Raw genomic sequence first — 24600 nt, forward strand, 5'->3', positions numbered from 1 at the left:
CTTGGACAGTGCTGTTTTAACCTGTACAGCAGTAATACTGGGTGTCTGGCAATCTACTGGTATTGTGATTGGTCCTTGGGGGGAGGGGTAAAGTTGGCACTGAATCTGTCGGCCAGTATATTGGCAATATCTGTTGGCTCAGTATAGGAGGTACCATTGTGCAGTAGCTCAGAGAAAATCTGGGTATTACCATGGAGATTCTTTACATAACTGTAGAAGGCTTTGTGGTTGTCTTTACTATCTGCAGCAATTCTGTTTTCATAGCTAGCTTTAGAGGATTTGATGAGGGATCTCAACTTTTTTTTGAGGCAGATAAGGGAGTTTTTCCAGTCTTGGGACTTCACTTTATTCCACATCAGTTTCCTCTTTCTGTTGTAGAGTTTGTTTATGGCAGTGGACCACCAGATTGGCTTCTGTTTTTTGGAGGAGAGCGTCTTGGTTCTATTGGGTATGGTGAGATCCATGCATTTGTGTATGTGTTTGTACAGTGCATTGGTGTATGATTCAGCAGTCATGCAACTATTCTCCATTTGCATGGGTGCCGTGAAGTTAGCCACCTCTGTCTTTAGAAGCCCAAAGTTAGCTTTGGAGAAGTTTTTCATGGTGGTTACCTTTGCGGGGGGGGGGGGGGGGAGTGGGTGGGATGTGGATTTTCAAGATGATTAGTTTGTGGTCGGATCTAACCAGGGAGGAGTTGACTACTGGTATAGAGCAACAGTTGCCCATGTTAGTAATGACCAGGTCAAGGATGTTGTTACCTCTAGTGGGGGTAAGAGCGAGTTGGTCCAGGGCATTGGAATTAATGAATTCCAGGAAACGTTGGGCAAGTGTATTGGTGCATGAGTAGTTTTCCAGTTAATGGAGGGGTAGTTGAATTTGCCCAGTATAAGAGTTTTAGGTTGGACCCTAATATTATCCAGGGTGCTTAGGAACATGGAGTGTGAGTCTTGGGACATGGTTGGGGCCCTATAGCAGGCTACGACCTGAATCGCTGTCTTACCCAATGTTAGCTTCACCTGAAGTAGCTCTGATGCGTTATGTTGGTGATATGAGTTTTTAAGTATAGGGTTTAGGCCAGCTGGATGTCTCAGTGAATTTGGTTAGTTGTTTTGTTGTAGTGGGTGGGGATAGTATGGTATAAGTTTAGGTGAAGTGGGGGTGGTTCAGAACAGGGACTAGGACAGGGAAGCAGAGTGAGCCCAACCATAACAAGAGTGAAAAGAGCAGGTTGAAAAGGTGTCATAGTTGTCATAATAAGCCGAAGATAAGTACTTTGGTAAGCAAACAAGCAGTAAACAGGAAATAATTACTTTTGTATAAGTGAATTTGCTAGTATTTTTTTTTTTTTTGAAGAGATAATGTGAAAATAGAATAAACTAAATGATAGCTGCATAATTCAATATGACTGGAATTAAAGCAAGAATCAGTAGATACAAAAAAATTCAACATCAGGCCACTACTCTTGGCTATCAAATGGCAAAATGTAGATGTTTTTACTAGTGTTAGTGCTTGAAAATGCTTTGAAAAGAGAATTTGTAATTGCATGCAAGTGGGACAAGAAAAATAGAACAAAACAATGTCTGTAGTGTTAGGCATAGATGTAACATGCAATTCCACACAGGGTAAGATAGGTATATATAGGATGGATAGTAAGCAACCACAATTATTCAATAAAGCCTCTCTCCATTGTGGTTTTGATTTCCAATGGCCTTAGCAGCACAGCTCAAGGGGTCTCTAGAATTAGAAGTTTAGCTCTCAACTGTCCAGATTTTTTATTCATATTTTTTGTCCATTTCTCATAAAATTGAAGTTTTCTGGGAAATCACTGACAAATCATTGAGAACTGAAGCCAGGAAATAATGGCAGACATTTGATGTTCATTCTTTATATCCTTCAGAAAATTCATGCTAATTCAAAACCTGTTATTCTATCAACTTTCTAAGTTTGTAAGAGCAATATTTAAAAAGTGTCCCTATTTTTGGCCCTTTGTTCCCCATTATTTTTGCCTTTGTCCATGTTTCTTTCTGTAAGAGGTTGAGAGGTATAATCAGAACATTCAGACCTAAAGTGAAAGAATGCACAGGGTGATCACATTAGATAGCCTGTATTGTATTTGGAACCTAATGTTTTAGATTAGAGACGAAGGAATTAAATGCTTTTAGCACCTTGGTTTTATATACCCCTTGCTGAATCACCCTAATGTGCAATGTTCCTACTTCCGTGACATGATTGTTAAATGTAGAGGCCATGGCAATTATTTATTTTGTTTGGTTATTGTATCTGTAGTGCAGGAAAAAAGACAAAAATGTTCTGCCTTCTCCCACTTAGTGAAAAAAGTAATTAAAAAAGAAAAAAAATCTCATTTTCCATCTGATGATGTATTCTTTTTCAGGAACATTAACATTTGCTCCTCTGTTATGTTAGTGCTGTCGTATAGAATTCTGCTGTTTCCAGTGATGTGCCTGTGTGAGTTGTAACGTCAGTGTCATACGTCTCAATTTCATAGCACTGGAAGTCTGGACAAAGGCAAAAATAAAGGGAGGACAAATTGTACATATACTGTTCTAATAAACTTTTTCTGCTGGATAGGAAGTTTGAAACTCAAATCTCTATCATTATTTAATGGTTTCAGTCATCAATGATTTGCCAGAGAACCAAAAATTTATGACCAACAAAGTAAAGCTATGAGGCAAAAATCTGAACATTCTGTAAATTTCTGGACAGTTGAGAGGTATGTGCAGTGCTGTTACTTTGCATTTGCTCAGATGTTATAAATATTTGTCATAGCTGTGATTAACAAATTCTAAATGGTATATTTATATGAAGACAGCCATTCCAAAGTACACTGTAGTATATCTGTCACCTTCTACAGTTTCCATGAACAATACACTAAGGAGAACTGACTTCTTAACAAGGTGAGGCCAAGCTATGCAACAGCTTGCTAGTGTGATAAGAAGGTGTACTAAATATACTATGTGCTGGCGCCAGCAGCGGTAATTTACAAAACTGAACCTTTGATAACATTTCAGAGGGGTTTTCTGGAATGTGAATGTATTTCAGAAATCTTAGATTACTGATTAAGTCTGACACATCAGAATCTGCTGTCATACTTTTTAGTATTACTGCTTAATTTTCACTAGCAGTATAGAACCTCAGTCCTTTCTTCTCGGTGTACTAAGGATTCAAATCCTTAATGTTTGAAGATAAATATCCTCTGTGATCTCTGGCATTCTGGTCATAGTGACCATTTAGTGTATATTCATATGATTGTATGGCAATTTGTCAGCAGGGACACATCAAGGTACATTTTATCATATCCAATCTATTGACCTTTGATGCTCAAAAACTCTTGGATGGGCATTAACATGGGTCCTGGGGGGAGGCCTGTTATCCCCACTGCAGCTAATTGTTGAAGCAAATCTTGATAGTTTGGGTACAGTGTCTCATACCTGAATCAAATCTGACTCAAGAATAAGGATTCATATATATTCTATGAACAGAACAGTGAAACTTCAACCCAATTCCCTCAAAACTGAGCATTACTCTGTACCTGTCTGTAGTGAAGACATAAATTGCAAAAACCTTGGTATTTTCATTAGCCATAATTGTTACAAGATGTACAGTAGCAACATTCTAGGATAATCTAGATAATCTACTGGTTTGAGAGTTAGAAAACAGATGTACTCAGAAATGCACACGCTGTGTGTGTGTGTGTGTGTGTGTGTGTGTGTGTGTGTGTGTGTGTGTGTGTGTGTGTGTGTGTGTGTGCGTGTGTGCGTGTGTGTGTGTTTATCTGATTAACTTGAATGCTTATAAGGCTGCTATGATAATAATAAACAAATGTGTACAATAGTGATTTTGAGTTGAGACATCTGGGAAACTGAAACAGCATGCTAATTCAGGTACATTTCTATTCTTCACAGATATAAATGATACAGCTACCAACCTGGCTATAGCAAACCAGACCTCGTATAACCTGCATCACATGCAAGACATTTTGAAAAGAAATCTCAGCAGCATCCAGACTGCAATCAACACCACCATCAATAATCCTAACTGTACAAATTGCAAAAGTGTACAAGTGGATGTGGATGGACTCGTCATTGATGCCAACTACCAAGAGGTAAGTAACTGCACTTACAGAACCTCACACTAGACAGAAGAATTATTTCATTTCTGTATGTAGAAAAGAATACTTATTGTATAATATAAAAATATTGCACAGCCTTCATGAACATGTAGTCAGATTCAAGCAGAGGAGACTGACTTGAGGAAGACTTTGTAACTAAAATGCATTGGTCACCTGCCTCATCTGAAAAAGTTCAGACAAGCAGCCCATCAGATTTACATTTCTTTTGAAAATGTTATGCTTTAATTCTAAAAGAAAATGTTAGGGAGACAGCAGGGCGCAAGACTTGTTGCACAGGTGGTCTGTCATAGGCCTTAGCAGGAAAGAAGTATTTTAGTTATGTCTTGGGTTTAGGTACGTTTTTTTTTTTTAATTGACAAATCATTTAGAGGTTTCAGAAAGAGTCTTAGGCTGGATTTATAGACAAGTGCAGAGTGCCTGCACAGTGTTAAATGTCAAGGGCTTTACTATGCAAAGCAGTGGGAAGGTAATCATAGATATAGCAGTGGAGTCATTTATTTCTTCATCCCCAGCTCCTTGAAATTCATTGTTACAGAATTTAGTGGAATTAGGTATCATTGATTGCTGCAGATTAACTGCAAACTGACGGTTATTGGACTGAGCAGTATAAGTGGAAAGCAGCTCTTTTCGTTTATGCTGCTAACTTGCGGTGCAACGTGTTATTTTTTTCTAGATATGTGGTACAGTATGCAGGAGGCAGGAGCCCTGCTTTTACCAGTCTGAGAAAGATCCATGGCCACTTGATAGATCTACTCAAAGAACCAAATGATAGCCTTTTCTGTACAAATACATGATTGTGAATCATGTGTTGATCAGCATAATTCTATGTGCATTCACATGTCCTATAAGTAAGCATAGGAATCACATGCCTTGTGCTAAATGGCATGTGTACAGCTCAGTCTGATATGTGTGGCTAGTGCATTGCAAGTGGGAAGAGATTCACAGACCTTGGCACTGACTGCTTCATTTGTGATTCACAGACCTTAGCACTGACTGCTTCATTTGTGTAAAGTTAACTGTTGCTTTTAGTGCAATGTAAAGCTCCATTGACATCTTGCACAATGCCTATTATAGCCATAAGACTGAAATACAGAGGAATTTGAGTAAAATGTCCATGGACAATGAGCATTACAGAGTTAAGGAAGGAATTCTTCCAGTAAAGTACCCCATAGATATCTACAAACGAAAACACTTTATAAGCTCGAAATCCTGAAATATTGAATTTCAGAATCTCGAGCTTATAAAGTCGAATGGACGGAAATCGTGAACCCGGAAATGTCGAATCTGACAGTGTTGAACCCCGGTACAGACAGCACGTTAGGTGAGTGTTGTTTATTTTAGGTTTTGGGGAGGGATTGTGTGCGAGTGTGTTGGGATGTTTTATGTGTGGGTTAGGGTAGGTAGGTCAGAGTATGAGTGTGTTAGTGTTGGGAGTGGTGGTGTTTGTATGTCTGTGATGTGTATTTGTGCAGGAGGGGTGGAATATGTGGTGCTGGGTTGTCTGTGTTATGGAGTGTAGTGCGACCTCGGAGTTACTATATATTAGTAGTGGGGTGTGGGGGCACAGCCCCCTGCATATAGTAAGGGTAGGTGTGTGTGTTTGTTTAGTTGTGTGTGTTGTATTACATATATTTTTGTATAGTGTCGGGAGGTGTGTATGTTTGTATGTGCTGTGTCCTTTTGCTGTTTTGTGGTTTCAGGATTTTGGGTTTCACGGTTTTGTGGTTTAGGTTATTTGGATTTTCGACTTCGTGGTCTCGAGATACTGAAATTCGATATTTCAGTATTTCGAGATTATGAAGTGAATCCCTACAAACTCAGTGGTGGTCCTCAAGGAGAATGAGGCACAAGTTGTATAACCGGGTCCGCAGCACACTGGCATGGCACAATGATATGTTCTTGTTGGGAGAGCAAGCCATGAATAGGATGTTGTGCAGTTTACATGCATAATGTGAAAGAGGCCAAGGGCAGAAATCAAAGCATGGGCACAGTACCATGTGGGGGTATTGAGGCTACACATAGTAGTAACTGCAGTTGTTAACCAGGTCCACATGATGGGAGATCATAATCATGTGCATACTATAGCGTAGCATGCAGACCCACTGAATGACATGTAGTTTTTAAGTGCACAGGTACTGGCGTGGTCACTGGAAGGAGATAGTGTCTAGGGTAGTTCATTTGTCAGGAGAATGAACTGCACTGCAGGCCTTCTGCACATATTCCATGTGCCTACTGTTACCATGTGTACCAGTATAAATTCCACGGGGGGTGTTAAGGTTTATGTATGTGGGTCAATAATGCTGTCACAAGTTTTCATGCATTCACAGATTCCACTGATGGAAGATTTGGCATAACAGAGCAAGAAAGGGTTGACATCAGTAGTCCACCTCTGACCGATAATTAGGTTTGATGATATAGTGACACTATCTGCTACACTACAGGTGAGGAGTCATGATCATCCACCATTTCAGGGCCTCTTGTAGAGCTAGTTGCTGAACATGTGGTCTCACAGATATATGACAGACATGCTGTGCCTGAGAGTCCCAAATAGGCTCCACTAGTGTCCCTAATCCACACATGTGATGTGCACCACGGGGAGATGCAGGGAGGTGCATCATTGCCATGCCTCCAGCACTGTCCCTGATGTATGCGCATGTTAGTGATCCTGGCAAAAACAGCTGTTACACACAGCATTGTGAAGCTAATGAATGTGATCCATGGCTTTTGTGAGAACTTAGTAACCTGGGTTATAAGCATCAGTGCTATTAAGGTCACTGGTGCAAGTATTGCTTCCATAGATGCATTTAGGGGAGAGACTGCAACGGCTGTCTGGTCTATCTGCATAGGCCATGCAAGCCACTGACATGAGTAGGGAAGGATGTGAGGTGGTCAGACACAGTCCATCTTGTGTCATACCACATAGAACATTGGTACGACATGCTTAAATCTCTTTATCAAGAAGTTCCAATGCTGTGCACAGGGTGAGTCCTTAATGAAGAAATGTTAAGTTTTGTGGCAGTCCCCTGGCCAGTGAGCCCCCCAAATCAGCTGACCCTAGGCAACTGCCCAGGTCACCTAGTGCTTGATCTGGCTCTTGAGGGTGAATAATTAGAAAATATACAAACTTCTGCAAATTATAACTGATAGCAAGGACTCACAGTAGATGCTAATAGTATAGATTGAATGATGAAACTAGTAGGATAAATTCCTGGTGTATAATATTAATTTAATCAAAGTTATGGAACATGAGATCTGTGTGGTTCTTTTACTATAATTACATATCTATATTTTGTTATCAGCATATAGGATGTCCTACATGCCAAAACTCAAGACTGCTTTTGAAGGTATAGAAAACAAAAAATAAGATTGCTGTAGGAAATACTTCAATGCAGAATGCGCTGTGTTCTTCAAACTCACTCAGCATTAATGTTAATAACTCATGAAGAATGTTGCTGTTGATTAGCAGCATTCCTTAGGAAAGAAGCACATAACAACAGTTTATTGTTCTATGAACACACAAAATGTGCCTCATTTATGATAGCTACCCTTGCAGTATAGCACTGAGATTATAAAGTGGCACTTCTTTCCTTTAATGAAAAAAAGAAATGTGCTTGTTAGGATAAGGTTTCTGTCCACTTCCATTTTATTGTGTTTCCCAGTCATGTAGTCATATGATGCTATTGTAATGTGGTAACCCTAGTGATTTACTTACACCTGCCTACTCATAGACTTGTCCTTTTATTCATTTCATTGTATGAGTTGCATGAGTCCTGTAATTTGCTTTCCTCTTCCCATTACCCCTTATTGTACCTGAGCTTAATCTGCTTTTCTTAATCTCAATATATTCAGTAAATGAAAAATAGACACAGAGCAGACTGAATTAAGTTTCATGGCAATTTGAGGCCTAAATACCAATACTGAGTGAGGGTCTCCGTAGTAACCGTTAAAAAAATCAAAAGCAGTGCTGTTTCCCTATACACAACTTTTACTGGGGATTCTGTTACTCTGTTTGCATTCCTAGATTTGAACTCAACAACACTTCTGGCTGCCTGGGGAGTAAATATTCTCCTTCTTAACAACCAGCATTATACTGATATCTTCTGTGAATCTCAGCAATATCTAAAAGTTGCCACTGTTATAATGAATCTGTAGGCACACTTTCCAAGTTTCCAATAGATGTAACATTCCACCATATACTTTAACGATAACACACAAAACACTAATGGTTATGTTACATTCACACCTATTTTAATTGCAGCATGTGAAACTCAATTATGTACAGTATTCTTTTTGACACTGGGCTGCTTTACCACTTCAGACACATTCAGTCCATGTATAATGCCAAATATAATCTAACTGTGGTTTCTGTTAAGAACAAAAGCCTAAAAATAGGCATTTGTACATAATGTGGATAGAGTATAAATGGGATTAATCTCAGTCTGTAAAGTTACGTACTGTTGGACATGTACATCATTTATTAGATGATAACTTACCTCAATCTGTTATAGCATATGACATTAATGGGACATAGTGGTGAAAGATTATAGTTATTGAAATGATCATGTCATGATTTTACTAGATATTTTAGCAATAATCCATGTCACATTCAGGAGTGGATTCAGTTTACCATCAGAAGGACGAACCTGACCCCATCGAATGAGGGGATCATCGACCCCTTTCCACGAAAAAGACATTGTCAAATTCTGAGTCACCATAAACCTCGGAACGGGCTTTAATATGGGTCGAGATGGAGTGAAATTCGTACTTTGACAATGTCGGATTCGACATTGTCGCCGTTCAGCCTCCAGATTTCGACTGAAGTGGGTTTGACCAAACCCGTTTCAATCTTTTGATTGTCACCCATGGATTATTACTAGTATACAGTAATATTATTAAAAAAATACTTTTTTAAGTAATGGCATTTTAACTTACTGTCGCTATAGTGCTTTCCTGCCATCTTCAGTGACTGTGGATGTTTTCTAGGGGGACTGAGCATGTGCTGAATATGCACATGCTGACAGTTGAATACTACACTAGACAGAATGTAGTCTGTGCCACTTTTTTCTCATTTTGGTCTCAGGAATAGGCATGTAGCCGACTGCTTAAAAAGACACTTTTATATTCCTGACATCACCACAATGAAATGGATTTTTTTATATATATTTTGAGTTTCTTTCTATTATGTTTGCTATTGTGGAGGATGTAAATTTGTCTTTCACCCTTCTGACAGTTTAAGTTGTTCCTAAGATTTGTGGAGTTGAGAACATGGTTGCTGTAACTATTTGTTTTTAACAGCTAGGGCTGTCCAGACTCATTCCCCTAGGTACTGATGGATTTAAAATCGGAATGCTGGTTACTCTGTCTAGTTAGTATGCAAGTACTTGTTTATAAATTAGTGTTCATTGTGCAGTTAACAGATAATATTTTCCAATACCAGGTTAGTAGTCTCAAGTGTGAATTGCACTTTCTGTCCTTGTACCAATCTGATGTGTATTGTCTGTTTTGTACTGCATTCTTTTTCCTGTACCATACATCCTGCACAACCTGTCCTGGTACCGTCTTTCCTGTACTACTTGCCCTTGTACCATCTTTCTTGTGCTATCTCTCCTCTACTGTCTGTCCTTGTACTAACTATATTTTGCTACCCTTCTACTATTTACCATGTAATCTTTATCTTCTGCTACCTGTCTTTGTACTGTCTGTCCTGTTAGTTGTCAAAGTCTTGTTCATCTGTGACTCTCAAAAAAGCAATTACCAATTGCCAAGTGCGCATGCCTGCCTGCCTAGTCATCAGGCACTAAATTAATAAAAAAAGAAATAAAATGGCACCAGCAAATTTAGGAAAATAAAAACCTGAAATAAATGCATTTGAATTGTGATTATATGATTAGTAAATGAGTGCAGAATATGGCTGTCCTGCCAGTTAGAATTATTTGCAAAAGAGAAGTGCCTTTTTTGTCAGTTTCTGTACTTCTTAGTAAGACCCATTTCTTTCACATCTGAATCGTTACACTGCTACTGTTAGCAACAGCTACACAGTTGAAAGTTTTTTTTTTTTTTTGTAACTGTGCTATAATAAAGGAAGTGAAGTAAAGAGCAGAACTTCGATATTCTGTGCAGGTAACTATTTAGCATCTGTCTGATTCAAAGTAATGTCTATCTTCAGAGCAAATGAAAACAGGGAAATCTATTTGGTTTGTTTTGGAAAATGTTATACTTTCCCTAGTTAGTAAGTTTGTGTGGAGTAGGTTCAATCTTAATTATCAAAACCATTGATCTGTTGCGTTTGGTTTCATTGCTACTAATTACTTGCAGATAAGAAATGCACATGTTTACTGTGCTGCCTGAATAACTGTTAGAAGACTGATGTCCACTTAATATCTTACTTTGAAATAACTATACAAAGTAATATATTCTCAGATTGCATAGCTGGTCTTTATTTTGTAATACTTTTCATTCACTGTTCTTTTCTATACATTATTCTACAGAATACTATGCATAAATGGCATGTATTTACTGCAAACAGCAGGGTTATGCATATCTCTCAGCACTATTAGGCAAGTATCATCATCTTTCCACAAACATTCGTTAACCAAAGAGTGTGAGCTATGTAGAGTGTTGCTGCTGGTTAAGAGAGTCAAATGTGTCCCAGTAAACAGCTTAGTTTGATTTTCTGAAGATCCCTAGTAGCTAATGAAATCTATCCATCCATCCACAACCCTCTTTCTCATTTTTTCATATGGGGTCAGGATGTCACTTCAACAGTGACACTCATCTATAGCCAAGGTTTACACTGCTGCGTGACTAGCCGTAATGCAGTAGTTCATCCACACCACAAACTCATACCTATGGCCATTTTAGAGAGTCTAAGCCACCTGCTGTATGTATTTGTAATGGGGGAGGAAATCAGAGCACCTGGAGGAAACCCACACAAACACAGGTAGGAGATGCAGACTCTTCACAGAAGGCACCCCAGCTGAGAATTGAACCGGGCATCCTCTTGCTGTGAAGCAACAACTCTATCTGCTGCACCACTCATCACTGTGAAATATTGCTACTAAAATGTTAAGGTGATCAGTAAACATAAATACTTCTGTAGCCTGTTGTCAAAAAAATAAAACTTGTTGCTGTACATGCAATTTACCTTATGCTTATACAATGCATTGTTCACATTTAAATTAATAATGTCATATTAATATTCATATATTCTCTTCTTTAAAACTCATTTGGTTTTACCTACATAGTAACCATGACAGTTGTCACAAAATGCTATATAGACCACACCTTTGGTACTACAATCACAGATCTAATCCAATTTGAACTCAAAATTACTGGACCCTAGCTTCAAAGAATATCCTTCATGAAAGTATTTAAAAGAATGACAAGACCCACATATCTTCATTCCAGTACCCATTTTATTGGACTTGTGTTTGTCCCTTTTTTCATTTTAGAACAGGAGGAAGTAAGGGCAGCTATGAAGAGGATGAAGAATGGAAAGGCTGTTGGCCCAGATGACATACCAATGGAAGCATGGAGGTGCTTAGGAGAAATGGCAGTGGAATTTCTAACTAGATTGTTTAATGAAATTTTGGAAAGTCAGAGGATGCCTGAGGAGTGGAGAAAAAGTGTTTTGGTACCTATCTTTAAGAATAAGGGTGATGTGCAGAGCTGCAGTAACTACAGAGGGATAAAACTGATTAGTCACAGCTTGAAGTTATGGGAAAGAGTAGTGGAAGCAAGGTTAAGAAGGGAGGTGATGATTAGTGATCAGCAGTATGGTTTCATGCCAGGAAAGAGCACTACAGATGCAATGTTTGCTCTGAGAGTGTTGATGGAGAAATACAGAGAAGGTCAGAAGGAGTTGCATTGCGTCTTTGTAGACTTGGAGAAAGCATATGACAGGGTGCCTAGAGAAGAGTTGTGGTATTGTATGAGGAAGTCGGGAGTGGCAGAGAAGTACGTAAGAGTGGTACAGGATATGTACGAGGGTAGTGTGACAGTGGTGAGGACTGCAGTGGGAGTGACAGATCCGTTTAAGGTGGAGGTGGGATTACATCAAGGATCAGCTCTGAGTCCTTTCTTATTTGCAGTGGTGATGGACAGGTTGACAGATGAGATCAGACAGGAGGCCCCGTGGACTATGATGTTTGCAGATGACATTGTGATCTGTAGTGGGAGTAGGAATCAGGTTGAGGAGACTCTGGAGAGGTGGAGATATGCTCTAGAGAGCAGAGGAATGAGGGTCAGCAGGGCTAAGACAGAATATATGTGTGTAAATGAGAGGGAGGGTAGAGGAATGGTGAGGATGCAGGAAGTAGAGTTGGTAAAGGTGGACGAGTTTAAGTACTTGGGATCAACAGTTCAGAGTAATGGTGAATGTGGAAGAGAGGTGAAGAAGAGAGTACAGGCAGGGTGGAATGGGTGGAGAAGAGTGTCAGGAGTGATTTGTGACAGACGGGTATCCGTAAGAGTGAAAGGAAGGTCTACAAGAGTGTAGTGAGACCAGCTATGTTATATGGGTTGGAGACAGTGGCATTGACAAAAAGGCAGGAGTCAGAGCTGGATGTGGCAGAGTTAAAGATGTTAAGATTTGCAATCGGTGTGACTAGGATGGATAGGATTAGGAATCGGTATATTAGAGGGTCAGCTCATGTTGGACAGTTTGGAGACAAAGCAAGAGAGACGAGATTGCGTTGTTTTGGACATGTGCTGAGGAGGGATGATGGGTATATTGGGAAAAAGATGCTAAGGATGGAGCTGCCAGGTAAGAGGAATAGAGGAAGGCCTAAGATAAGGTTTATGGACGTGGTGAGAGAGGACATGCAGGCGGTTGGTGTGACAGAGCAAGATGCAGAGGATAGGAAGAAATGGAAAGAGATGATCCGCTGTGGCGACCCCTAACGGGAAAAGCCGAAAGAGAATGATGATGAACAGGTCTCTGTTAACCCTTGGGAACATACAATGGAATATAGGGAGTTATGACAGATTAGTTTGAATGCCTGCACATTTCCTGGTCTCAATGATGCTGTTTCCTTAAGTAGTTTGTTAACATTATGGGGATTCAATAAAGCCTACATGGCATGCCCAAACAAGGTAAATACAGTGGCATGTTAATTACAGCATAAACAACATGATGGAACTATTCAACAAGCTATAAAGCATCAGTGTAGACTCCGTGCGAATTCCGGAACTTTTGGAATACAACCATGGAAAGGAGTCTACACAGACAGAATGTTACAGGCTGTCTGCTCCTTTAATTCATTTGTGTGTGCTACAGGCTGAAGCCAATGCCGCTGCTGATAGGCCTAGGCTGAGAAAGAGAACAGTTTTCAGGCCCCGTTTAACTTTTCACAACCTACATGATGTGGAAATTGTAGAGTGCTACAGGGTGGACAGGAACATACTAAAGGAACTGTGCGACCACTGCCGTCCTCAATTCAGAGCCAGAGCAAACCGAGGGGAGCCCATTCCAGTGGAGACCAAGATATGTGTAGCCCTTAGAATCTTAGCTACAGGTGCCTTTCAGAGACCAACAGGGGACATGCTGGGGGTGTCACAGGCATCAGCATACAGGCTCCTTCACCAATTCCTGAATGCTATGCTCCTGCATTCCAACGACCACATATATTTTCCTTGTAGCTCTGAGGAGAGGGCCAGAAATATGCAGGAGTTCTACCTTGTAGCATACTACCCTGAAGTAGTTGGTAGTATAGATTGCACACATACAGAAATGAAGGCATCACCCAGGGAACAGGGCAGGATCTACATAAAGAGAAAGGGCTACCACTCTATCAACTGCCAAGTCATTTGTAATGCCAAGGAAATCATCTTGAATGTGTGTGCTGGCAACCCTGGCAGTTACCACGACTTACATATTTGGCACACCTACTGACTGTGCCAGATGTTTGCTAGGGGTGATATCCCACAGGATCATCTACCAAGGAGATTCGGGTTATGCATTGGAACCATGGCTGATGATACCCATCAGAAATGCACACACACTGATAGAAGAATGCTATAATGAGGCACAAGCTCAAACCAGAAATATCATAGAGCTTGTGTTTGGGCTGCCGATGTCATGGTTCTGCTGCCTAGTTACATCTGGGAGACCCCTGCAGTACAATCCATGGACATGTACAGAAATGTTCACAGTATGTGCCATGCTACACAACATAATCCTGAGGAAACAGCTTCAGCAGGATCAGCAAGTGAAAGGGGCACACATCCCACCACTAAGGCCAAGGTTGCCACAGGCAGACGAGGAGTCAGTGGGGGAACCACCAGCTGCTGTTGGTGAAGGCAAGACATAGGCGTGCTCAGCATGCCCTTGCATTGGCTAAGAGACAACACTTAGCACACTCACTCACCACCTAGGGGTCTAAAACCTTCCTCTTACTCACATATGTATAGTAACATTGCCCGGCAACTCACACAGCAGTTACCTCCCCCATGTATTGGCTGTGTACTGCTTGCATCAGACAGAGTCCGCCCTGAACAAAAACTGTGGCAACTGCTGCATTTAAAAGGTAAGTCCTGAACCTGGTGTATTGTTTAGTAATATGAATGTGTGTGACATATCCTTGTATTTCATTAGCTGGAATAGTAAGCAAGTAAAAAGTGGGAGATTTGTACAGAAAGTACCTTAACATGTGACAGCAGAGACTTACTTGACTTATATGTGTCCATTACTAAGTATTAGGCCTCAGGCATCAAAGATTCATATAGTCATACCGCTCAATAGTACTGATGATCACTGCATGTCCTCAGTTTAGCAGCATACATTTGTACTGGAAAATCATTAAAAAGAGAAGTTAGAAAGTAATGATACACATTGCAGTTTCTGACTTCACAACTCTCACAAGATCATTCACAATAAAGTTGGAAAATGTTGATGCTATCAACTGTCTAATTTTCCAAGGCAAATATATGTCAAAGGTACAATTAACAGTTCAACATCACAAATGCAGATATACTAAGCACTAAGTTAGCTATGCACCCTGAGCATCAGACACAAAGCTTATGTATAAATAAATCAGCTGCTGGCTGCAAAATATTCCACAAAAAAGCATTTATTCATGACAGGCACACTATAGTACGCACTTTCATCTTACTTTAGTAAGTAAAACTTCTTCAAACCCAGCTTATGTCTCTCTGAATCTAAAAGATAGAAAACAGGGATATGGCACAGTTATCACTTGCACAGTGTGTTGTATGGAGGGGCAGAAAGCCTAGGCTGACACAAAATGTTGGTGACTGTGTGTGTGTGATTAAGAAAGAGAAGCAGGCAGACAGTTGGATAAACCAACAAATGGCCAGTTAGACAAAATGAGTAACTGTTGTGTGTGTGTCTGTAAGGGTCCTCCTGGTTAAATTGGTATGCGAGTGTCTGCATGAACACAGCCAAATACTGTGCTGGCTCTACATTTTGGTATGTCAGACAGTTGTGAGTCATGCATGGTAGAGGTGGCAATTCATCTTTGTCATTCCCAACCATGAAACTGGCTCTGCCAGGAGTTGCACTGGCACATCCATGTCCACAGTGAGATGCAGTGCTGCTAGCTGAATGTGACTAATCTCTGCTGGACAAGCTGCCTTCACACACAGGGATGCCCAGGACCATGACCCATGGTCTACCACATCTGGGTGTGGACAGCACACTTACTGACAGAGCACTGGAAATGCTGTCACTGTAGGACCATGATCGGGCATGGCCACTTGTCTGACAGCAGATGATGTGACTGACCTACGCCCACATGGATGCCATTCCCTCCCAGCACATATTCCATCACAGACACTGCTCATTCTGTGTCATATATCTGATCAATTGAATCAGCAACACAGCAGAGGCAGTCATGCATGCCAGACTATGCCACATCTACAACCCGGAGCATGTGTCTAGACAACCTATGAGAACATGCCTGCGCCTCCATGATGGCCCTAAACATATGCTGAGTGGCACTGAAAGAGACACCTGCACCAGGAGGAGGAGGGACAGCACCCTCCTGCATGGCATCTCACCCACACTTTGGCTATGGCCAGATTCAACAGGCACTGAAGCCACTTCCCTGATCAATTTCATCACCCTCCACCAGTCCAATATCTGTGGCCTTACTGGAATGGGTAGACATAGACCTACTGGCCATGTCTGATGGAATTGCATGGGATGGCTGTATGTCAACCTCAGTGTCAGATTCAACCACTGCACCCCCTGAATGTGCCTCAGTTTGGCCACCATCATCATCAGAGTCTGCTGATACACTGACATGAGGTGGCAGAGGGCCCACACTCCTACTGTCATGATCACCAGTGATAAAAAGCAACAAACACTGGAATAAATTCATATCTATACTACTCTACTGCCATATATGCCAGTAAAGTAACAGTGCTGCCACTATTGCAGACATCAACAGCACACACTAAATATTTCTTTAAATTGCTCAGCAGTACTGATGCAAAAATATTTGGCTTACTATCTACAGAAGAGATCCCCCTCTGTAATCCAGACAGCCCTGGAAGAAGTTAGCAGCAGTAAGAGCAGCATCATCACAATTAACATTAACACAGGGGGTAATACTTTTACCCCTTTATATGTCCATTAACTATACTGGTATGGGAGGATGGTACAATGGTTAAGGTGTTTACCTTAGAGATGCAAGGTGCAGGGTTTGATTCTCACATAGGGTAATTGGGTAGGCTAAAAATGGCCTACAAGGGTGGTTAGCCTAGTACTATGTACTATGTACTAATCTATGAGCCTATGAACCTATGAACAAGAACCTGGCTAACTCCATCCTATGCTAATAACTGTAGAAATCTTCTCCCCCTCCAAAAAAAGAGCTGTCGCACAGAAGTATTTTTTTTATTTCAGTTGTTTTACTATATAACAATATTCAACTGTTCAGATATCAAATCCTACCTGGAAGCTCCTCCTGGGATGTATTTGCTGTCTCTGAAACTGTTGCTCCAATATCCAGCACATTCTGTACTGTACTCTTCTGAGAGCTGGCTGGATCCCTGATATTGGCCAGGAACTCTTCATTGGGAGATAGTTCCCTAGCAGGCCCTCCTCTAGTAACCATCTGGTTATAGCCCTCTGCAGCTGCTCTCCTCTGTGCAAATGTGGTACACCTGTTCATATATCCTGCCATGGCCACCCCATGGCATTCACATCAACTACTATCTGGCACCATATTTGCAGCCCATGTGCCATATTTCCCAATCCCCTTTCCAGCAGAAAAGCACCATGTTGTCTAAAGGCATCCACAATCACCTGGTACTCAGCATCGGTGAAGGGGGGGGGTCTTTAAGGATTGACATACCTGGGTGGCATACTCCTATGTGTCCTAAAAGACAGCAGAAGGATAATACACATAAGCATCACATAACTACAATATAACTGTTTACAGAACACACAGAAAAGGTAGCCACTCAGTATTACCCACTGGTGAAACATAAAACATTCTAGAGATGTGAAATAGGAACAACAGGCAGGATGCAAAACAAAGAGGGTAACAAGAGCAACATATCCTTGCCAGTGCAATAACATTAACTGACCTTTGTTCACCAAAAACAAAAACAATGTACCCTTATTTGTGCTATAACATTAACTCACCTTTGCTCCCCCCCCAATAGAACAGAGAAATGTCACATTTTGCTAACAACCCATCATTGAAATGCTAAAAGTGCTGTCAAAGGAACTGTTCCTGAAACATTTGTTCATATTTGTTACACAGCATTCCATTTTTTTGTATTGGCAATCATGTGTACCTCTGAAGTGGCTTGGCAAACATGCCTGTGCCATCAGTACACTTCTAACTAATGTATACAGATAAAAGTGTAAGGCCTTTGTTTCAGATTTGTCTTAAATACATTCCAGGATATGTAGTATGTAGCTGACCAAATGGAAGCATACCTTCTGAAGTTTAGTACTCCTCTGTACCTTATCCTGAAGAAATAGCATTATCTGCAGCCTTCCCAACATAAACAAGTCTCCTCACCATCAGTCTGGCTCGCTACATGGTTGCCTTCTTATATGGTATAGATTTAGGGTTGTTAGCATGGTGAATATGCAGATGAGATGTGAATTCATTATAATTGCTGAATCCCAAAAAAAAAAATTGATCCATGTAGGAGCTGTAAACATAGTGTAGACACTCCCTCAGTGTTTGTTTTTAATGGATTGCAACTGTGAATGATTAGTGGTTGGAAAAGGAAAACACAATAGGACTGCAGGCTGCCTTACTTCCACTGGGTGTCTCAGGTTAGATCTACAAAATGTTAGGTGTAAGGTTGGAAATGTAAGTAAGCAGCGCACAAGTTACAGGTTGAGTTCCTTTAACATCCAACCTGCCCTTCATTTGTTGGCAACTGCATATTATATTATTTCCACTTAATATCCTCACACATTTAAGGTCATTGATACAGAATGGCTTACACACTGTGTGTCTCAATACTGCTCAGATAAATGAAGAATGGCCAACAATCACAGAAATGTACAATGCTCCCTTCTGTCTTTAACAACCACAACAGCCACAAAAGACCCCGGGAACTATTGCCATATAAGCCTGACTAGCTTGGTCTGCAAGGCTATGGAGCACATCATCATGGAACTCATTACTAGAGACATTGGGAACCTCCAAACACTGGACTCTACCCAGTTTGGTTTTGTTAAGGGCAGATCATGCCTCCTAAACCTGGTGGACTTCTTTGAGACAGTTACCAAGGCTATAGACGAGAGAAAGGTGGTACACACAGCCTACCTAGACCTCGCTAAGGCCTTCAACACCATTCCCCATTCTGGTATTATAGACAAGCTCACCAGCCCAAACATAAACCCCTACGTCACAAGATGAGTTACCAACTGGCTCATGGACAAAACCCACATGGTGAGAGTTGCGGGAGCTAGGTCCGACTCTAAACTGGTTACAAGTGGCATTCCCCAGGGTTCAGTCCTAGGACCCCTCCTGTTTGGCATATACTTCTTAGAGGTACAGACAAGCACAGGAGGACTATGGCTGACCAAGTTCACAGACGACTGCAAACTAGGGGCTATAATTGACTCTCCAGCTGACACAGACATCCTCCAAAAGGGTCTCACTGAGACGGATACCTGATGTCAAAATCATGGCCTCAAGCTAAATGCCAAAAAGTGCATAGTCATCCCCTTTGGAAAAAACAAAGTACTCACAAACTACCACATAGGTGGTAGTCCCCTAAATACGGAAGACGTAATAAGGGATCTGGGGACCCATGTAGATAGTAATCTCACCTTTGATGATCACATTGCCAAAGTGGTTAGAAAATCCTTCTACATGGCCCACCTAACCACAAAAGGGTTCACATCCAGATCAAAAGAGGTCATTGTGCCCCTCTACTCATCACTCATCAGACCCATCATAGAGTACAACGCCTCATTTGGGATGTACCTTACAAGACACCTGCAACAGCTGGAAAGACCATGGAAGTACCTCAACAAGAGGATTACTGGCCTCAAACAGATACCCTATGCAGCTTGACTGAAGAAACTCCAGTTGTACTCGGTTGCATAGCGCCTACTCAGAAGTGATCTTTGCCTGACATACAAGGCCATGTCCAACCCAGAATTGATGGACATGCTCCACCTAAAGAAAACCTTATCCCCACAAGCCACACGCTCTAGGGATCTACACCTTACCACAACAATAAATAGGACGTGCTGGAGGGATAGATTCCTGTCCCAGAGACTTCCCATGCTTTGGAAGAAGATCCCAATCTACATTAAGCAGAGCTCCTCACTAACACTCTTCAAAAGAAACCTTGATGAGTGGATGGGAAACAGAAAGTTTACCTCAAGGATCACTTCAGTGGCTCTGCTGGACAGAGGCACAGGGAACTAATCTAAGGGGGCAGGAAAGCCAACACATTCTGGCTAGGCTTATAAATGCCTTCAGGCAGATAGCCTAGTACCAACCTATGAACCTATGTACTCACCAGACACCTGCAGTAATTGGAGAAAACACAGACATTTGGGACTGGGAGAATTCAGGGCCTCTAAAACATGACATACATGGAAATACTGAAAGACCTGTCAGTGTACTCAGCATCATGCAGACTGCTGAGAGGTGACCTATGCCTGCCCTACAGAGCAATCTCAGACCATACATGGAAATAATGAAAGACCTGTCAGTGTACTCAGCATCATGCAGACTGCTGAGAGGTGATCTATGCCTGCCCTACAGAGCAATCTCTGACCTTACCCTACTGAAAATGCTGGACATCTACAAATCAAATGGGACAAGAGTAACTTGGGCCAGGGTTTTCAACCTAGCCTTTTGCATAAACAGAACATGCTGAAAAGACAGATATATCCGCTAACCACTCACACTCCTCTGTAATAGGCTTCCTCTGCATGTGAATTAGTGCTCCTCATGACCCATTTCAAGTGCAACCTTGACTACTGGTTGGGTGATTGTAAAGTCACCTTTGGGGTGGCACCTATTTCCATCATGGACAGTGCCAGTTGATACTGCTCACAAAATTACTCTGCTAACAATGACCATTCAACTGTTCTCAGTAAGGGTACTTGTGTTTACACAACTAGGCTTCTAAATACTGTAGGACCATTAGGCTAGTAGCCTCCTATGAACATATGAAGTTATGAGCCTATGCAGGTCTCCCACATGGCCTGCAGATGACATCTACTATAAGTTCACCTTCAGTCTTGTAAATGTCAGACTTGTGCAGTGGTGCTTGCATAATATACTGTGTTCTGTAGTCTGTGTACTCAGATAGGTAGGGGTTCTGTTCTCACTCTGATTAACAGTGTGTGTGTGTGTGTGTGTGTGTGTGTGTGTGTGTGTGTGTGTGTGTGTGTGTGTGTGTGTGTGTGTCCGGAAGACCACAAGTGTGTATCCTGCAGTTGGTGCTCCAATCCCATGAATGGACAATATTTTGATGCTTGCACATGCTTACAGATCCATTTCATGCAGGCCTCCCAACTTCTTCTCTCCAACATGCACTGCTGATGTAGTCCACTATAAGCTGGCCTGCAGCCATGTAAAAGCCAGACTTGTGCCATGGCGCTTGCATTCAGTACTGTATTCTGTAAGCTGTGTGCTTAAGTAGGGGTTCTATTCTCACTGCAGTCATGTGTGTGTGTGTGTGTGTGTGTGTGTGTGTGCATGCACTGTTGCTTGATATTACAGAGACCATTTTACACCAGCATGTGGGACACTGCTGTACTCTCTTTAACAGACACTGCTGATGTCATTAGCTATATTAGATTTTTGGATATGCAGTACTCCCACCAGGGCAGGGTCAGAGACTGGCCTGGAGGCCAGGCAGAAGTCACCTCATCCTATAAAATAGATTACAGTGATATGGCTTTTAATGTATCTACATATATCATGGTATGGATTGTTGGCCTTGTGTTATGTTGCTGAGAAAGTCCTGTGGTCTCTCCAGCTGCTACATGTGTCTGGCGATGTACATAAAAAGAGAGCATTATACTCTGTTAGTGTTGTGATGAGGTTTGACTACAGTGTTGTGATACAATCCTATGATCTCAATACAATAGCTTTACTTATGATGTGCACAACATGTCAATGCTCTGATTAACGTGGAATTCCACTTTTCAGATGGGCAACATTATAAACACACATTTCTGCATTTATTTGTAGATCATGTGCCTTTGTTGTTATTCAGTTATGTGTTATTTACCTTCTCCTGTACTATGTTATCACCATTGGTATGGATTGTTGGCCTTGTGTTATGTTGCTGAGAAAGCCCTGTGGTCTCTCCAGCTGCAACATGTGTCTGGCGATGTACATAAAAAGAGAGCATTATACTCTGTTAGTGTTGTGATGAGGTTTGACTACAGTGTTGTGATACAATCCTATGATCTCAGTATGATAGCTTTACTTATGATGTGCACAACATGTCAATGCTCTGATTAACGTGGAATTCCGCTTTTCAGATGGACAACATTATAAACACACATTTCTGCATTTATTTGTAGATCGTGTGCCTTTGTTGCTATTCAGTTATGTGTTATTTACCTCCTCCTGTACTATGTTATCTCCATTGGTGGACTCAATGATTGTACACAGTATGCAAGAATCAGCAAACTTGAACTGTTGAGAAATAGAGTTCAAACAGTGAATGGCCAAGCACAGATCCTTGGGGTTTGTCAAAGGTGACAGCTTTACTGGTACAGGTTGATTCAACAAATTTCACACAATCTGTTCTATCACTGAGCCAATTGGTTACCCATCAACTGATGTAAGGGTTAATTCCCAGCTTGGAGGTTTTTTCAATGATACCTGCATGGGGGATTGTGTCAAAACCATAGACCAGATCACAATAGGCAGTATGCACTGTCTTACATTTATCCAAGCCTATCATATGGAATCAATGGGCTATGACAACGTCACAGGTCACCTATGGCATGACTCAGCATATACACCTTCCTGATATGGTTGAATGCACAGTTCAACACACCCTTCACATGGCCTATGTTCCCATACAAGGGTGTACATCAACATGCATCCACTTGAGTTTGGGGGACAGCATCTCATGCATGTATGTATAGAGACAGCCTGACTCTCCTCAACATGGCATAATGGACCTCTTTCACATGTAAACAAGTAATACTATAGGTCTGTGCAACAGACCTGTCTGAGTTGTTAATGCTACACCAAGTCCATTACATCTGATGAATGTCCTCAAAGAGGTCCTAGAGGGCCTGCATGATGAAGACAGTATCATGAATGAACACCAGTGGAAGCAATAAATCCAAACACAGGACCGTAACTGAGTTAATAGTTAAGCACTTTCACTCACTTTAATCAACATGAGCTTCTTCAGAACATTCTGAAGAAGCTCATGTTGATTAAAGTGAGTGAAAGCACTTAACTATTAACTCAGTTACGGTCCTGTGTTTGGATTTATTGCTTCCACTGGTGTTCATTCATTTTTTATCTGGTTTTGAGTTTGTTTTATTTCTATGAAGACAGTATCATCTTGCAGAACTTGACCAGGTGAAGACATTTGATGCAAATCCACACTGAGGTATTCAATCAGCATTGTCATATGTGGCCATAAACAGCTATATCACCAGTGAGTAGACCAGTGTATGACATATGTGGCATCTAACTATGTTGAAATGTATGAGGTGACCTATGTCTCAGGTCCAGTAATCAGGTCGGTACATCAGGGGTGTCTGCTAGGGCCTTTCCTGACCATTAGTTAAGTGATGAACATCACAGATTACATAAACATGCTGTGTCCAAACAGCTACCTGAAGGACTACAGATTGTAGGCAATCATTGACTCCAACTGTGATATCAGTATAATAAAGACAGTATCAACACATACCAAAAACTGCTGCCACAGCCATGACAACATCTGCACTGATGAGACACATGGAAGGATTTGCTGAATCAAGAAACAGACACACCACCCAAGTATAATGTGGACATCATACCCTATAATCAGACCTATAGGTATGTGACCTGTGTCCTGGGGTAGAGGGTTAGTGGTACACCCACCAGCATGTGATCGCAGTGCTGACTACTCCCTTGAATGTAACACAACTACTGGGTGTGTGAAGTTCATGCACATCAGAGTCCATAATAACTTCATGGTTCCCAGCTTTCATCACACAAATAACTGTGCAAAATACGCCCTTCTTCATGAGCCTCCCTACACATCCTCCATTGATGTGTGACTGAAGTGTACCACCTTTGTCACAGTGTGATGTCACACAGCTTTTTGGCCATACCTAAGTATTCTTTCTGTGGAATATACATGACTGCCTGATGGTGTAGAACACCAATAAAGTTGTTACACCAGATGCAAATGTCACAGTGCCAGGACAGTGTGCTTAGTTACCCTCATAGAGTTTGGTGGTATCATAATAGTCATTCAAGTGTGTGTGTGTGTGTGTGTGTGTGTGTGTGTGTGTGTGTGTGTGTGTGTGCAGGCTCATCTTTTAACACTCCAAATCACGTGTTATGTCGGAGGCATGGGATTAGTGGTGGTGTTACTCTGATATTGTCAATGAATGTGGTTGGTTCTTATAATGTTTTCCATGATCCTTTACCTGTGGCCACCTTGGTGGGGACCTCTGCTGAGAGTACACTCATATTCAGGCATATTAGTTTGCACACCTTCACAATATGTACTCTATTCCAATTGTATGTCAGATCCCTGATAGATGTCGTCTACATTCTTCATGTAAGGATGCTTATCTTACACAGACATCCTCCCCATTGTTATGTCACCTTGTGTGCCAGTTACAGACAATATATTTTCACTGTACAGTCTATACTGTACCATATAAATATGTGTTTGGTGTTGCTGCTGCAACTATCTTCCATTGACAAGCCCTGCTCTGCTGTATATGAGGGAGTTTCACATGTCCTCTTTCCCTGTGTTAATTCCTGCAATTCATCTGTGTGTCCCTATTCAAT

The 24600-nt window shown here is 41.3% G+C and overlaps 1 protein-coding gene across 1 annotated transcript in view; it reads left to right on the top strand.

The window, feature by feature from the left end:
• The window catches only part of LOC122788694 (prominin-1-A-like), an 899670-nt gene that overhangs the window by 540802 nt on the left and 334268 nt on the right, over positions 1-24600 (top strand). The window contains exon 8 of the mRNA XM_044055589.1: positions 3924-4123. Within this exon, the coding sequence (XP_043911524.1) occupies positions 3924-4123 (200 nt within the window). The remainder of the gene's footprint in view (positions 1-3923; positions 4124-24600) is intronic.

Source organism: Protopterus annectens, chromosome 14.part0 (assembly GCF_019279795.1).
Source record: "Protopterus annectens isolate FY-2018-M chromosome 14.part0, PAN1.0, whole genome shotgun sequence".
Taxonomy (NCBI): Eukaryota; Metazoa; Chordata; order Ceratodontiformes; family Protopteridae; genus Protopterus; species Protopterus annectens.